The sequence below is a fragment of the Eptatretus burgeri genome, chromosome 10 (assembly GCF_056783735.1).
Source record: "Eptatretus burgeri isolate ZD-2024b chromosome 10, Ebu_testis_v1, whole genome shotgun sequence".
In the NCBI taxonomy this organism is placed as follows: Eukaryota; Metazoa; Chordata; class Myxini; order Myxiniformes; family Myxinidae; genus Eptatretus; species Eptatretus burgeri.
In genome coordinates this window covers 82,950,649-82,966,955 of record NC_140970.1, presented here as the reverse complement: position 1 = coordinate 82,966,955, position 16,307 = coordinate 82,950,649, and the positions used below count along the sequence as shown (strand labels likewise).

General features: G+C 43.8%; 1 protein-coding gene across 10 annotated transcripts in view; it reads left to right on the top strand.

The window, feature by feature from the left end:
* The first annotated feature begins 1,015 nt into the window (after positions 1–1,015).
* LOC147018988 (nischarin-like) overlaps positions 1,016–16,307 on the top strand; it is an 84,683-nt gene continuing 69,391 nt past the window's right edge. For 3 of the 10 annotated variants that reach the window (XM_085899134.1, XM_085899132.1, XM_085899125.1), the window contains exons 1-4: positions 1,016–1,297; positions 6,706–6,876; positions 13,053–13,136; positions 14,617–14,799. In XM_085899134.1, coding sequence (XP_085755260.1) covers positions 1,232–1,297; positions 6,706–6,876; positions 13,053–13,136; positions 14,617–14,799 — 504 coding nt within the window. In that variant the 5' untranslated portion in view covers positions 1,016–1,231. The other 7 variants (XM_085899131.1, XM_085899128.1, XM_085899129.1 and 4 more) reach the window with 5 other exon arrangements.

Sequence of the window (16,307 nt, the reverse complement as noted above, 5' to 3'; positions counted from 1 at the left end):
ATATATATATATATATATATATATATATATATATATATATATTGCCGACCTCAGAAGGATGACAGGCTGAGTACCAGCTCGAAAACAGATCGTTGTGGGATAACATCCCAGCAAAGCGAGGATACGGACCATGCTGGACCAATGAAGGAAAAGACAAAAACGAGCTGGGAACATTTCTTTTCAAAGCATTTATTTACAATTAGGCGAGGAAAGGTATGTGGCACAGTGAATGGGGTTTGTTATAATGTACAGCAGCGATAGCAAGGAATTTGTGGGGTGCGACATACGGCAAGCAATTTACAAAAGCAGAAATAGTGCAGACTTCTCCCGTTATATCTTCTACAATCTTAACTTATGCTACGACAGGCATCATCATGTACACACACTCAAACCCCATGATGATTAAATAACCAGAAGGAAGGAGAGCAGATGAGGACTAACGGCCTCGCAATACCTGGCTTGGTCGGCCAACCGCGCAACCCAGTACACTTTGGGGGTTTCTCCGCTTGAGCGATCCCACCTTAAGAGTCGGCACGTTATCTCCTGCTTAATCACTTTGCCGGGGCTCGTGGAAACGTGTGCTCCACACTGGTCCCAGAACAACCTCTGTCGCACACCATCCCCGAGTGTTGATGCAGCGACAGGCAGAAAACGAGGTGCAGTGAAAAGAGGGCGGAGCAGAGAGGGGAAGAAGTGGGAGAAGCAGGTAGGCGCATGAAGTTGGCAAGGCAGGCAGGCGAGGAAGTGCAGAGAGAGAGAGAGAGAGAGAGAGAGAGAGAGAGAGAGAGAGAGAGAGAGAGAGAGAGAGAGAGAGAGAGAGAGAGAGAGAGAGAGAGAGAGAGAGAGAGAGAGAGAGAGAGAGAGAGAGAGAGAGTGGACGGCATCGTGATCTGCCATTTATAAGCCTTGGGTGAAAGGTTGGGTGTCGGTCCGAAGAAACGTGCCGTCACTCAAATCTTGCTCCCATATTGGGTCCCGGCCCCTACCAGGCTCCTGGGGCTGGAAGCGGTCTCATTCACACATCCAACGTGACACGGCCCTGAGCCTTGCAGCGAACTCCCAGGCCATGTTCTGGTGACTGGACGAGGGTCGTGTTGGTCCTGCATGCCCATTCGGGCATCCCCGGCAAGATGCAGTTGGTGTTGTTAACGTGCTTGGCCCGTCCCCATGCCACGCGGTCCGTGTGGCCTGGGCCGCACAGCACACCCCTGTTTGGTGGTGAATTGCATCGATGCCGAGGTGTGTGGAGGCACAGAATGACCCCTTCCGTGTGCGGGAGATGTTGACAGTCGAGGTGGTGAGTCTCTCGTCGGGCTGTGCGGTTGTCCGTTGTCGTGTATGTGTGCTCGCTTGCTTGATTTGTATCATGGATAAAAGGAAAGGGTTGAAATGGAAATCAGGATTGAAAAGAAGATAGAGATATAATTATTAGACCGAGCTATTGGATCCACGCAATGCACTTCATACTGTTTACCCATTAGACATGAGGGGAAGGTCTGACTGCACGAAGATTAACGATTGGGTGCCATTGCCTTAGTGCATGCGGTTTTGAAGTTCTATACATGCGGATATATACATTTCAAACCGCATGCATCTAAGGCTCAACTGTTTCAAAAACTATACATTATGAGAAGTTGTCTGAATTTTAACAGTATAACAACAAAATAACTTTCGGTAGTTATATGGGGGAATTAGTTCCTATTGTTGGATGTACCAAACGACTACCAAGGTACCCGTACGATATGTGTACAAGTTATTTCCCTCCAGATTTCGACCAGCTGTTCAATCAGAATCGCTCATTGTTTTCTCGTGAAGGTATGGACATAAAAGGGTTGACTACATCTCTTAAGCTAAAGCTTGATGCAAAAAGCAGTGTTTCAGAAAGCTAGACCCATACCATATTCTATTTTAGAAAATGTAAACAATTAGTATGACAGGCTCGTTAAGGTTGATGTTTTGTTCCCTGTCGGCTGTAGTGATTGGGCATCACCAGCAGTTCATATGCCCAAACTGAACAACAAGGTGAGGGTTGTGTTAGTTACAAAGCCATAAACAAGCTATTGAGGATGATGGTTACAAATTCCCCAACATACAGGATCGGTTTGCCAAAACGACACAGAATTGGACCACCATCACTTTTCTCAAAGTAAGATATAACAGGTGCACTTAACTAGTGATTTCTGTTTGAAGAAATAAGAAAAGTTGATGATGTTAATCACCCAGAAAGGGTTGTTGGCAACTAAACGTTTATGTTGTGGGATGATAACTGCACCATCTCGGTGTCCTGATACCATGGATAAGATTTTGGCAGATTTGAATCATGTACTTTGTTACATTGATATCATCGTAACTTCCGAAACAGTTGAAGAACATGTTCGAGTTCTTGAGAAAAGCAAAGTGGAAGCTCTGCAGAAGTACTCCAAGACCTAAAAATGTTTTGGAATGAAAGCCATTTTTCAGTATGCTAAATTATTACAGAAAGTTTGTTTCTAGTCTGTAGGAGGGGGTAGCCTAAAAAATGGGTCTGGACTTCATTCCTGTAAACACTGTCAAACCAGTTCCAATTTGGCACTTCTGGACTCTGATCATGCCTGAAATTCATCTTGACTTATGGGGGATAACCGATAAGAATGTCCCTTCATTGTCGCGCAACCAGGCATCCACTCGGTGTGGGGTCAGTCTCTCCATGTCCATACAGATAGCTCCAAAGTCTCTTCTCTCGGGTGAGCAGCTGCAGCAATATGCATCCCTGATGTTCAGGTGACCAAGGCTATAAGGCTTTCCAATCATCTTTCAGTGTTCTCTGCAGAACTCTTTGCCATCGTATTAGCACTGGAATGGATAACTGATTTTAATCCACGATGTCGTTATCTTTTCTGATTCCGTTTCCGCCATAAAGGCATTGGAATCCCGACATGATGAATGCAGATATGACTTGGTTCTCGAGCTATTGTGTCTGATCGATATTGCCAATTGGAGGGGAACGATGGTCAACCTGCGTTGGACCCTAGCTCATTATCAGTGGACTCCACAATGCTTATCCAGGCATAGTCACCATGAAGACTGTTGCCCGAGCCCATGTCTGGTGGCCTGACTTGGACAGTGGCATTGAATCTACTGCATGCCATTGTTACACTTGTTAAGCCCATGCCGAGACACCGCCACAGTCTCCATTTTTTTTTGTATCCCTTCTCGAGGCTCGTATGAGATCTCACACACAACGCACAGCAAGGGAGGCATGAGACAAGAGGGGCGGGAGAGGGGAGGACAAAACAGTGGGGAACAGAGACATTAGGAGATCTGTGGAAGGGAGAAGGATGAGGCGGGAAACATGGGGAATACAAGATGGACATACAGGGACTCTCAGGAAGGAAAGCAGGGAATTTGAAGGAGGTGGGTTTGGGGTGGATTAACAGGGGTAGAAAAGAGTGAGGATTTGGATGGGGTGGTGAACAGCTGAACAATAAGAGGTGGTGGTGAACAGCTGTTTTGAAGGCCTGGAGGGAAGAATGGGATTGAACAGTGTGAGGGAGTTTATTCCAAAGGCGGGAAAAAAGAGGAATGAAAGAGTGAAGATGAGCAGTGATTCGTGTTTTTGGTAGTTTTACCAGAAGGGGGTTGCTGGCGGACCTTGGGCACCCTGTGGAAATATGGTGGGGACAAATCGCAGACACAGCAGGGGGGGGCGAGACCGGAGAGGAGATGGAAGAAGACAGAAAGACCAATGACCTGCTTGCAGTGAGAGAGTGAGAGCCCCAAAGACTCAGCCTCATCGTGGGAGATGCCAATGATCTTAAATGCCTTGGTTTCCACAGCGTGAAGCTGAGAAAGGTGAGAGGCAGGAGCACGAGCCCAGAGGAGAGAGCAGTACTCCATCAGACTGCGGACGAAAGCTTTGTAAGTGGTCAGGAGCTCAGGTCGGCCGAGGAAGGACTTTGCACTACGGACGATTCCCAGTCGGCGACTGGCTTTGGAGGCCAGGTTGGAAATGTGGCTTTCCTCGGAAAGATCATGGCAGATAATGAGAAACAGAAGCTTGAAAGAAAAGACTTCTTCCAGAGGATTGTTGAGAAAGTGGATGGGGGGGGGGTTTCCAAACGGTCCTTTCAGAGAGACATAGTGAGAGTGTGAGATTTGTCCAGATTGAAAGACATGTTCCACGTGTTGGACCAGTTTGTGATTTTATCCAGATCTGCAGTGAGCGAAGAAGCTGCTGCTTGCCGGTCTGAGGGATGACAGATGGTACGGCAGAAGGTGGAGTCATCAGCAAAGAGATAAAGAGGATTTTTCAGATTCGGAGAGATCATTGATGAAAACTAGAAAAGAACAGGGCCCAGAACACTGCCTTGAGGATCTCCAGCCTGCACAGGAAGAGGGCATGAAAGAACTCCATTTAGGGCCACACGTTGACTGCGACAGGAGAGGAAGTCTGTGAGCCAGGAGTGGAGATAGCCTTGGATACCATGGGAAGAGAGTTTAATGAGCAGCGCAGGGTGCCAGACTGTGTCAAAAGCACACGATATGTCGGGATATGACTCTGATTTCATGTCCGGCATTGAGGACCTCCATCCATTGGCCATGTGGTCGTGGCCATTAAAGCCATGGTCCAGACTACACATCGACCATGCTGGTCCATTTCCTTATCGTAGTTGATGACCACTCCAAATGGATTGAAGCTCTCGTGGTGCCATCCTCATCCTCTGCTGTAACAAATGAAGCTCTCCGTACCACGTCCCCACAACATGGTATTCCAAACTCCATTGTATCAGATAAAATGGATCGTCATTTACAAGTTCAGAGTTTCAGAACTTTTGCCAAATGAATGGCATTAAGCATTACACATCTGCCCCCTGCAAACCTGCCAGTCATGGTCAAGCCAAATGTGCTGTTCAGATCATCAAGAATGGTCTCAGCCACGTCAAGGAAGGCTCCAGTCAATCTCGTCGAGCTCGTGTGTTGCTCAACTACCGGTCGCTTACCTGGCCAGCTTCTGATGGGTCATGAATTCACAACACGGTTATCATTGGTCCACCTGGATGTAACGGTCCAGGTGGAGAATAACAAGTATCAACAGAAACGTCATCACGACCAAACGTCTGTTTACCGCAACTTCCAGATCAATGATCCTGTACACGTGGTGAACTCCGGATGTGGAACCAAATGGTTATCCGGCATCATTATCAATAACATTGGTGAAATTATGTTTCTTGTGAAGTTGTGTGATGGTGGATGGATGCGTAAACATGTTCACCAACTCAGGTTACGTCACGGGGAGCCAGACATTGAGCCGGCTCAAGTGACTTTGTCACCCACTGCTGTACCAACACCATCTGTGTTTGAACCTTGAGGTGTTTCCTCATGAAAGCTTTTCACCCTCTCAATGCACCTGAACTCCATCCCGACCCTGTACCACTTATTGAGAATCCCACAGCAGTAGCAAGCAAGGACAGCCCTCCACGAGCCCCTAGAATATCAGCTCATGTTTGTTTGCCTCCTGAGTGTCTTGATTTGTTAAAATCACAAAGGTGGGGGGGGGATGTATCAGTAGTTTATGCTAATGTATGCACACATGGGTGCACCGGGGCGTGGTTAAGGGGAGTCACGTGACCCGCTCATGTGCCATGCCGTGCCATGCTGTGCCATGCTGTGCCATGCTGTGCCCGTGTCTGCATCAAGCCTGTTGTTCCCACTTCAGAGCCTTCGGCCCTGTTTATTGAATACATCACATCCTCCTGCGTCTATCCTCCTTGTGAGCACATGAACCAGCACTGGGTCATGAACCCACAACTGCAGAAGCAGCGCGGGACAAAGGAGTCATCAGGGATGCGTTCCATTACCAAGCAGCTTGTAGAGCGCTCGCCAAGTGGCTTAAGCACTCAAGCAAGCACTCCAACAACAAAACGGTTCAGGAACGGCTGGCTAAGAAAGCTGATTGGCAGGTGGCCCACACCGCGAACCGCGAACCGCGAACCGTGAACCGCTTCCTCTCTCAGCCGAACTATCGTTGTACCACAGCAACGTAACTCAATCGTCTTTCTCTGCTTTCATGTGTCATTCTGAATGTTTATTGTTCTTTCTCCACTTTATTTTCAATTTAAATTTATATTTTCTCCTTTTTCGATAAGCAACATTTTCTTCAAGTGACAAGTCCAGATCGCTTGTGCGGTGTATAAGGCGTGTTTTAATTTCATCCGGACGTTGTGGATTTTTTTTTTTTAATCGAAGTCAGTAAACCCACGAGCTTGTAGAAATAGTTATACAAAACACAACCCAGCAGTGAAATGATCCAGTCTAGTGTATTGATTAAAAGGGAGGGTGAGACTCTGCTCTAATTCCAGAAACGATTATTTTTTTTTGGATACAAGGGTCTTCAACATCAACGTGAACAACAACGGTCATTTTCATTGCCGGCTGATTAAACGTAATTTGCTTATTTATTTGTTTCCCTCAGATTCCCGATGTTTATTGTTTCTTCAAAATTGTTTATCAGTTTTGGAGAAACGCTTGGGCGGTGTATTGGTTTTTAACAACTTTGAGGAAACTCCGTGTTCTCGTCGCACTTTGCAGATAATTTATTTAATGATGGCGATTGATGTCACCGATGAGGTCAATGAGGATAAAATTCGATAAAAAAATTTTTTAATGATTATTCTTCATTCAAACGCTCATTGCGAATCGTTCATGTTGTAACGAGAATGTGAGCAGTTTCAGGGACATTCCTTCGGCACTCTCTCTGTCCCTGTCGATGGAGCTTCGGGAAGGGAGCGGAAAAAGACGTTCAACATGGAGCGGCTGCTGCAGACACCACAAGAGGAGGAAGAAGAGGAGTCACGCGGTGTCAGTGTTGTCGGTTCCGAGCTGTTGGACTCGTACACGGTATTCACGTGCTGCCGCCGCACGTCGTCGTGACATTCGTGTTTCATTTCATTTTATCTCCGACAGCATTCTTAATTCGCGGTGTTCGGCGCTTTTTAATCAGGCCATCAAATTCGATAGCCAGACAAATGTTACGTCATTGGAAGTGTGACGGTGAGGAGGGGGTGGGGTCAAAGGTTAATTGGTTGAAGGGAGGGGGTCAAAGGTTAATAGGTTGAAGGGAGGGGGGTCAAAGGTTAATAGGATGAAGGGGGGTCAAAGGTTAACCAGCTAACGGGAGGAGGGGTCAAAGGTTAATAGGTTGAAGGGAGGGGGGTCAAAGGTTAACCAGCTAATGGGAGGAGGGGTCAAAGGTTAATAGGTTGAAGGGAGGGGGTCAAAGGTTAACCAGGTGACAGGAGGAGGGGTCAAAGGTTGATTGGATGAAGGGGGGTCAAGAGTTAATTGGCTGACGTGAGGAGGGGTCAAAAGTGAATAGGTTGAACGGAGGGGGGTCAAAAGTTAATCGGCTGATGTGAGGAGGGGTCAAAGGTTAATAGGTTGAAGGGAGGGGGGTCAATAGTTAATCGGCTAACAGAAGGAGGGTTAATAGGTTGAAGGGAAGGGGGGTCAAAGGTTAACCGGGTGACAGGAGGAGGAGTCAAAGGTTAATTGGATGAAGGGGGAGGGTCAAGAGTTAATCGGCTGACGTGAGGAGGGGTCAAAGGTGAATAGGTTCAAGGGAGGGGGGGTCAAAGGTTAATCGGCTGACGTGAGGAGGGGTCAATGGTTAATAGGTTGAATGGAGTGGGGCCAAAGGTTTATCGGTTGATGGGAGGGGTCAGAGATTAATATGTTGAAGGGAGGGGGTCAAAGGTTAATCGGCTAACGGGGGGAGGGGTCAATGGTTAATAGGTTGAATGGAGTGGGGTCAAAGGTTTATCGGCTGACGGGAGGGGTCAAAGATTAATAGGTTTACGGGAGTGGGGGGGGGGGTCGAAGTTTAATCGGCTAACGGGAGGAGGGCTCAAAAGTTAATAGGTTGAAGGGAGGGGGTCAAAGGTTAATCGGCTGACGGGGGAGAAGGGGTCAAAGGTTAATAGGTTGAAGGGGGGGTCAAAGGTTAACAGGCTGAAAATGTGTGGGGGGGGGGTTGTCAACGGTTTATAAGCTGAGGGGGGGGGTCAAAGTTTAATCGGCTGAAGGGAAGGGGGCGGGTCAAAAGTAATAGCGTGAGATTAGATTGAATAATTTTCTTTACTGAATCTTCAAACCACCTTATTTTTAGTTCGCCTGTTCTAATAACAGAGCTATAGCGATACCCCCGGCGTGAACGTGAGCGTCAGCGTCATTGTGAGCGTGAAAATGTTAAAGTTTTTGGTGCAAGTTATTTCCTTTTAATGTTTTTTTTTATCTCCCACACTATTTTTTACTGATTACAATATACAAATACATACTGTATATTGCTTTAAAATTATTTGGATCAGACTTCACTGCAATGCTTTATAAAAAATATTATTGGACAATCTTTTTAAAACGATAAATGTATAAACAGGCGAGCATTGGATGGCTTTGACACCAACTCTCTGGTTATTTCATCAAAACACATTTTTAACTTTGTGACCTTCAAGTGTTTGGCATGTGATTAAAACAATAATAATTGCTCGCGACATAGGTCCAGCTTAAACCACAACAATGACGACGCCGCAATTTCCTGCACTTTTTACATTCTCCTTGTCAGGGAAAATATAATGTTTCCGTCCACAGGAATCACCACCAACAGGTTTAAAAACAGGTTTTGGTTGTGATTGTGCACACATCATTCTTCGCTGCAAAGAATGCGAGATTGAAATCCTGCAGTGGTTCACATTGTGGCATCACTCGTCCACAACACAAAGCACACTGCGGTGGCGTTGCCACTCCTCGACATGAAGTGTACCGATCCACGACGGTGTAGCAGCGGCATCAACACTTGTCAGCATGTGACGCAAAGTGCACTGTTGCAGTCGCGTCATCATGCAGAATGCACTGCGGCAACACTGCTCCGTGATACGAAGTACAATGTTGCGTCATTACCGCTCCACGACATGGCGTACGATGGCATGACCGATCCAGAGCAATGTGGCAGCGGCGTTGCCGCTCGGTGACGCAAGGTGCACTGTGCAGCAGTCGCCCTAACGTGCACTATTGCTATCACATGCACTCTGCGGATTCCAACCCACAGGATTTGTCCATGCTCTATCCTCTAAAGTCTCAATTTTATGCCGTACGTACCACAATTCTTAAAAGTCCCATGACACCCAAAGTGACCTTCCTATTAACTTGACCTTCCTAGTGAAGAAATCACCCATGTTTCTTTTTTAAAATCAAAAATGGGATAATTAAACCAATGTTTTGAACATTTCTGGTGCTTTTCACAACTTGCTATGCTCCGCCCCTCAAAAAAGTTGGCTTCAGCGAACCGCAGCCTTCACGTCATCTGCAGAACCGCACAGAGTGGATTGACTCTGCCGCGTGCCATATAAAGTACATACAAATCCATTGTACACATTTCTTTGCTATCTCACTGATTGTCTTAATTCCTTTGATTGTTTCGCGGAAAAGAAATTCTGCTTCTGAGCCGTGTATGCACAACAATCACGAGGCAATTATTTATCCCTTTACTACCTTGTCGTAGTCGTGGACAAATCCAATACATGTATGCACAATAAAGGGCTATACCATGTCCACAAAATATTAAATGTGACTGTTGAACCTTTCCATTAAAAAAGAAACTTAAAGGGACATACAAGTAAAACACTAAAGATTAATATTGCATCATTTCAAGGTGCAAGGACATCATTTTAAAATCAAACGATGTGAAAAACCTGCACCCACATTTTGCAGTTTTTGAATTGTTCATTGAAACCAGCCTGCTGGGATAGGTACGATTCCACATACATGCAAGCCAGGTATGGCTGCACTCGACATACATGGGTTTATTCTAAAGTGAAGGTACTGCTTCCATTGGCTTGCTATTCATTAACATTTAGCCAAAATGCTGTAATAAATGAACAGGGAAAACTATGTTGGCACAACTATGAAAGAAATTTATCTGTCCTACTACATGGTCTCGTATCCTCGGGACTCTTACGCATTGACTTGTACATTGTGTGCATGCTAATACAAGTTACTTGTCTAGACTAGTCCAATAAATCCGTCGTCCGACCGACTAGTCCGATAAATCTGATGTGCTGTAGCTTTCTTTTATTATTCTCTTTTCTTCATTGTTTCCTACTGGCGCTACATGACGACAGTAGGAATAAAATAAATAAAAATGCAACAGAACGTCAGATTTATCAGACTACTCTAGACAATTGTGTCGCAAGGTGTGTTCTGCACACAAGTTTTCATCGTATCCGGACAGCGAGATTGCTTCGTTTTATGCGCGGAGAGATACGGCCGATGACATGGGCTGGCCTTGCTTGTGATTCATTCGCTGCAGAGAAACATGTCCGATGCGCTGCACTGGTCACGTCACCTCACTAAAATATTTCTGATATCGAGCAGTATGCAAGTCGAATTTACATTATTCAATTACGAATAGGATTTAGTCTAACCAGTTGTTATTGCCAAGTCTTCCTTCGATGTCCTCCCGATCATCATGAACTCTGGGAATTTCATCCCCATTTTCCTCTGCTTGTCCTGCTTCGGGCTCGAACTGGTAAGGCCGTATTCCATTTCCTGCTGCCTGAACTTCACCTCCCATGACTACGTTATCCGACAATTCTCCATCTGATTCACACCAAAATCCTTCATTTCTCTCTCACTCACTGTCGCTACCAGAAAAATCAAAGTCCATGTCATCCATTATTCAAAACCAAATGTTTGATTTTTTTTTTTAAAGCAGAAATGAACGAAGTGATTGAGTCGACCAATCGAATGTGGAAACACGCAGGAAGCCAATAGAATCACGTAGACCACCAACCCGAGTAATTTACGTGCAGCCTTTGTCATCCTGCAGTTGACGTCATGTGGGTTACGCCCCTTTCAGTAGATCTCGGCAGAATTTTTAGGGGCGTTCCCGAAGCGGTTTGTTTTTTTTAATTTTACATTTTACAGAACGAGTATTGTGAAAAAAACATTGTCAGATCTGAAATCACGATGAAAAACTCCTATAGGACATATATATGTATATATGTATATATGTATATATATATATATATATATATATATATATATATATATATATATATATATATATATATATATATATATATATATATATCTTCTTCCTCTTTCGGCTTGCTCCCGTTTGGGGTCGCCACAGCGGATCAACCGTCTCCATTTCGCTCTATCCTCCACATCTTCCATTGACACTCCAACCACCCGCATGTCCGCCCTCACCACATCCATGAACCTCTTCTTTGGCCTTCCTCTTCTCCTCCTGCCTGGCGGCTCCATCTTCAACATCCTTCTCCCGATATACTCCGTTTCCCTCCTGTGCACATGTCCAAACCATCTCAATCTCGCCTCTCTCACTTTGTCTCTAAACCGTCCTACTTGCGCTGTCCCTCTAATATACTCATTTCTTATCCTGTCCATCCTCGTCACTCCCAACGAGAATCGCAGCATCTTTAACTCTGCCACCTCCAGTTCCGCTTCCTGTCTTATTGTTAGTGCCACCGCCTCCAAACCATACAACATAGCTGGTCTCACTACCGTCTTATATACTTTCCCCTTCACTCTTGCAGCTACCCTTCTGTCACAAATCACTCCTGCAACTCTTCTCCAGCCACTCCATCCTGCCTGCACTCTCTTTTTCACTTCTCTCCCACACTCTCCGTTGCTTTGGACAGTTGATCCCAAGTATTTAAACCAATCCACCTTCCCCACCTCAACTCCTTGCAACCGCACCATACCACCACCCTCCCTCTCATTTACGCACATGTACTCTGTCTTACTCCTACTGACTATCATTCCCCTTCTCTCCAGTGCGTACCTCCACCTCTCGAGGCTCGCCTCAGCCTGCTCCCTACTCTCCCTACAGATCATGATGTCATCCGCGAACATCATAGTCCATGGAGACTCCAGTCTGATCTCGTCCGTCAACCTGTCCATCACCATTGCAAACAGGAAAGGGCTCAGAGTCGATCCTTGTTGCAATCCCACTTTTACCTTAAACCGGTCGCTCATTCTTACATATATATATATATATATATATGTATATATATATATATATATATATATATATATATATATATATATATATATATATATATATATATATGTATATATGTATATGTATATATATATATATATATATATATATATATATATATATATATATATATATATATATATATATATATATATATATATATATATAATATATGAAATTTCAGTACTTTTGGGTGTCGTGGGACCTTTAAAGTCTTTGATCAGACTCTGCCAATGTCAGAATCAAACCACCAACGCACCAGAATTAGAGTGGATGCCCTAACTATCTGTCTGGTAATATTATAAGATATATGATTAATTGAATAATTCCACTGCGTTTGGTAATATTATATTATAATATCTCGTGCCAGATTCTGTGGATTCGTATTGTATATGTTCAACTCCTCCCCACCCATAATTAGTCAAATTGTCAACTCCAAAAACATATGGCTTCATTTTCAACAGTCCCCCTCCCCCAATATTTTTATTTTGCTCTAACTCTGCATGATGAAACTTTTAGGTATGATCACTTTTATAGCTTTAAAAAATACCTAGTGATCTGCGAGTCAGAGTCCAAGTTTTTCATTAGTCTCGTGGCCTTAGAGTTCTTTCTTGCCGGCTCGTCGATCTGTGTGTTTATTTATTTTAACCGCTGTTCTTGTGTTTTGTTTCTCGCGTCATAATCGATGCATCCATTACCTGTCACGATAATGTATTGAGGCTACGTGCGCATTCACGTTGTAAATTACAATTCATATATTGCTTATGTATTGTAAGTTTGCCGACGGCACCGCCATGTTTTCGACTCGTATAAAATGTGTAGTAACTGTAAAAGGTAGATAATCGACCTGCTTGCCCACCTGGTCAGAAATTATATGCTTTGTTTATGAGAAAATTATGCCAATCAGTGAAAATTCTACATCAAAATATGTGGTTTTAAAGAGATCTTTTGATTGCTGTATTCAAGTGCAATGAAGTGGTGATGTTTTTCTTTATAGGTTTACATAATTGAAGTCACATCCGGAAGACACCAATGGACTGTGAAACATCGTTACAGTGACTTTCGAGAGCTGCATGATAAGGTTTGAAGTTATTTGCAGTAGCAGTTCAGCAGTCGGAAGACGAGGCCGAAATTTTTTTTTTTTCCTGTTTTCAAGACCTTTTTTCCCTGTTTTCAAGACTTATTGAGAAACCTAATTAGGGTGTGACACGTTTGATAAGAGCATTGGGAGACATCGGTGTAGTTTCATTCAAATCGCAAAACCATTATGAGACAATGCAGTTTATGAGGTTTGTACCTGGGGTTCTAACATCAGAAGCTATAGACTTAGATGGGAATGCCCAACAGACCAGCATTTTTTTCTTATTTATTATTATTATTTTACTCTTCAGGACTGGTCTCCTTTATCCACCTGGGGAATTGGAAATCGACCAACATCACAGTATTACATAAAAAGGTGCAAAAACGGATCCCCTTAACTACAGCCCAATTATCTTACTGTATTTCCAATCATCAGCAAGATCATGGAATCCGTCATCAGAGTTGACATAAAATCATTCCTTTTCTCCAACAGCCTCATCTCAGAGCATCAATTCAGATTCAGACCTGGTCACTCTACCTTGGACATGCTGCTTCTACTCTCCCAACAATGGATGGAGGCCGTCAATATCAGACATGAGATCAGGGCCGTCTCTCTGGGCATATCTCGAGCTTTTGATACAGTCTGGAATCATGCCTTGCTCTCTAAACCGTCTGCCTATGGAATCCAAGGTCAACTCCACTCTTGGAATACTGTCTTCCTCCACTCTCGTAAACAATGTGTGGATCTCAATGGAACCCTTTCATCTCTTGTCCCTGTCAAGGCTGGAGTACCTCAACACTGTGTTCTTGGCCCCATATTATTCCTAATCTTCATTATTGATCTCATTGACTTTGGAAAATCCTCTTCCTCTCTTTGCTGATGACTCCACTTTCTACCATGACATCTCTCATCCTTCTGACAGACAGGCAGCAGCCTCTTCCCTCTCCTCAGACCCTGACAAAATCACAAACTGGTCAAAAACAATTTTGCTTATGCATCCATATTGTCCACCCTTTGGGTTTTCCCTTACTCCTCATCGTTACCTGCATCCCTTGTTTGTTCGTTTCCAACTACTTTCTCAATCCGCCATACTGCTGTATCCCCTTTCTCCTGCTGTTCCCTTAGTTATGTGTCCTGATTTGTGTTCTGTGTAATCGCTTTTCCACGAGGTGAGACCATGTAAAATAGAAATAATTATTATTTTTAAAAACAATGCCCTGACATTCGCAGCGTTTTTCAGGAATGTATCTCCCACAAATAGCGGGGTCTAACAGTACTGTACATAGTATTTTCCTTTATTCAGGAAAATGTACTGAGTTGATATAAACCTTGGAGAGTGGCTAAATCGCCATGTTGCAAGGGCTACATACTTAAAACCCTGGTTGACCAGTTATGGCATTGCTAATCCTTTTGGGAAGCTTGTGACAAATAGCTTCCATGTGTTCTTGTCATTGCATGATGTGTCTTGCTTCACCTACAGCTTGCAATCAAACAGCAGACGTTAAAGGAGCTACTTCCCCCAAAAACTGTGATGGGAAAGAATGCACCAGCAGTCGTAGCACGTCGGGCTCAGCAGCTACAGGTGTACCTCCGTGGAATACTTGGCCAACAGGGCACTTGCTGCTCTGCACCTGTTGCCGACTTCCTCTTGATGCATGTTTACGTGAGTGTCGCATCACTGTGTGTGACTGTTCGATTCGGGAACAGGGCTCGTCCCACTCGCCTGGTAGACCACATTAACTTTTGTCAACTACCAATGTCATATCCTGACTACTTCAAATTCGTTTTGGTTCCAAAGTTATTGAAAAGGACTACTTTCACGTTATCAAAACTTTAGGACAAATCTGATCAATGACATTTAATCCATCCTTGGAGCCCAAATTTTGTTTCTGCTTGTTGTCACATTTGAGATTCCTTTTGTACAATTTGTGCTGTAATTAGGACTATTCTTTATCATATGAAAGCATCTTGGGGTAATACTTTGAATGCTGAAAGCATGGTCTTTTTTATGCCTCTGTTGACGAAAGTTGCCGGAGACGTTTCTGGTGTTGTCCGTCCTGCGGACATGATCGCTTTGGATCAAACGATAAGTACTATAGTTGACGATAAGATAAGTATACTATAGTATTTTCTCGAAGTCTTACTCACGTTGTTGTTCTTGTGGACATTTTTGTTTCACAGCCTACAGTTTTCATCGAAACTTCCTGAAACTTGGCGTATACATGTAAAAATACCCTGCGTAGACAGTAACGATCTCCAATTTTGAAAATTCCTAGAAAAAAAGTTATGACGTCAAAATATCTCCGCTAATGGAAATCGCCGAAAAAATTATCTCCGAAACGAGGCAAGCTTTTTGAATTCTGTTTGCGGGAATCGAACAGGGCATTAGCAGAGATGAATTACCGCACATATGATGCATCACTATGACGTCATATCAATTTTTATGATGTCATTCCTATTTTTTGACATTTTTTGTTCCACAACCCAGAGTTTTCATTGGATCTTCGTGAAACTTGCCATGTATATGCAGAAAGCGCACGCGCAGGCAGTAACCATCTCCGATTTTGGGAATTCTTCCTAGAAAAAAAAGTTAATGTCATAATATCGCCAGTAATGGTAATCGCCTATACCATTATCTCCGAAACTAGTTTGTTTCACAGCCTACAGTTTTCATCGAAACTTCCTGAAACTTCGCATATATATGTAAAAATACCCTGCGCAGACAGTAACGATCTCTGATTTTGAAAATTCCTCCTAGAAAAAAAGTTATGACGTCAAAATATCTCCACTAATGGAAATCGCCGAAAAAATTATCTCTAAAATTAGGCAAGCTTTTTGAATTCTGTTTGCGGGAATCGAACAGGGCATTAGCAGAGATGAATTACCGCGCATACGATACATCACGATGACATCATATCAATTTTTATGACGTCATTCCTATTTTTTGACTTTTTGTTTCACAACCCAGAGTTTTCATCGGATCTTTGTGAAACTTGCCATGTATATGCAGAAAGCCCACGCACAGGCAGTAACCATCTCCGATTTTGGAAATTCTTCCTCGAAAAAAAGTTGACGTCATAATATCGCCGCTAATGAAAATCACCGATACCATTATCTCCGAAACTAGGCAAGCTGTTTGAATTTTGTTTGCGGGAATCAAGCCGGTCATTA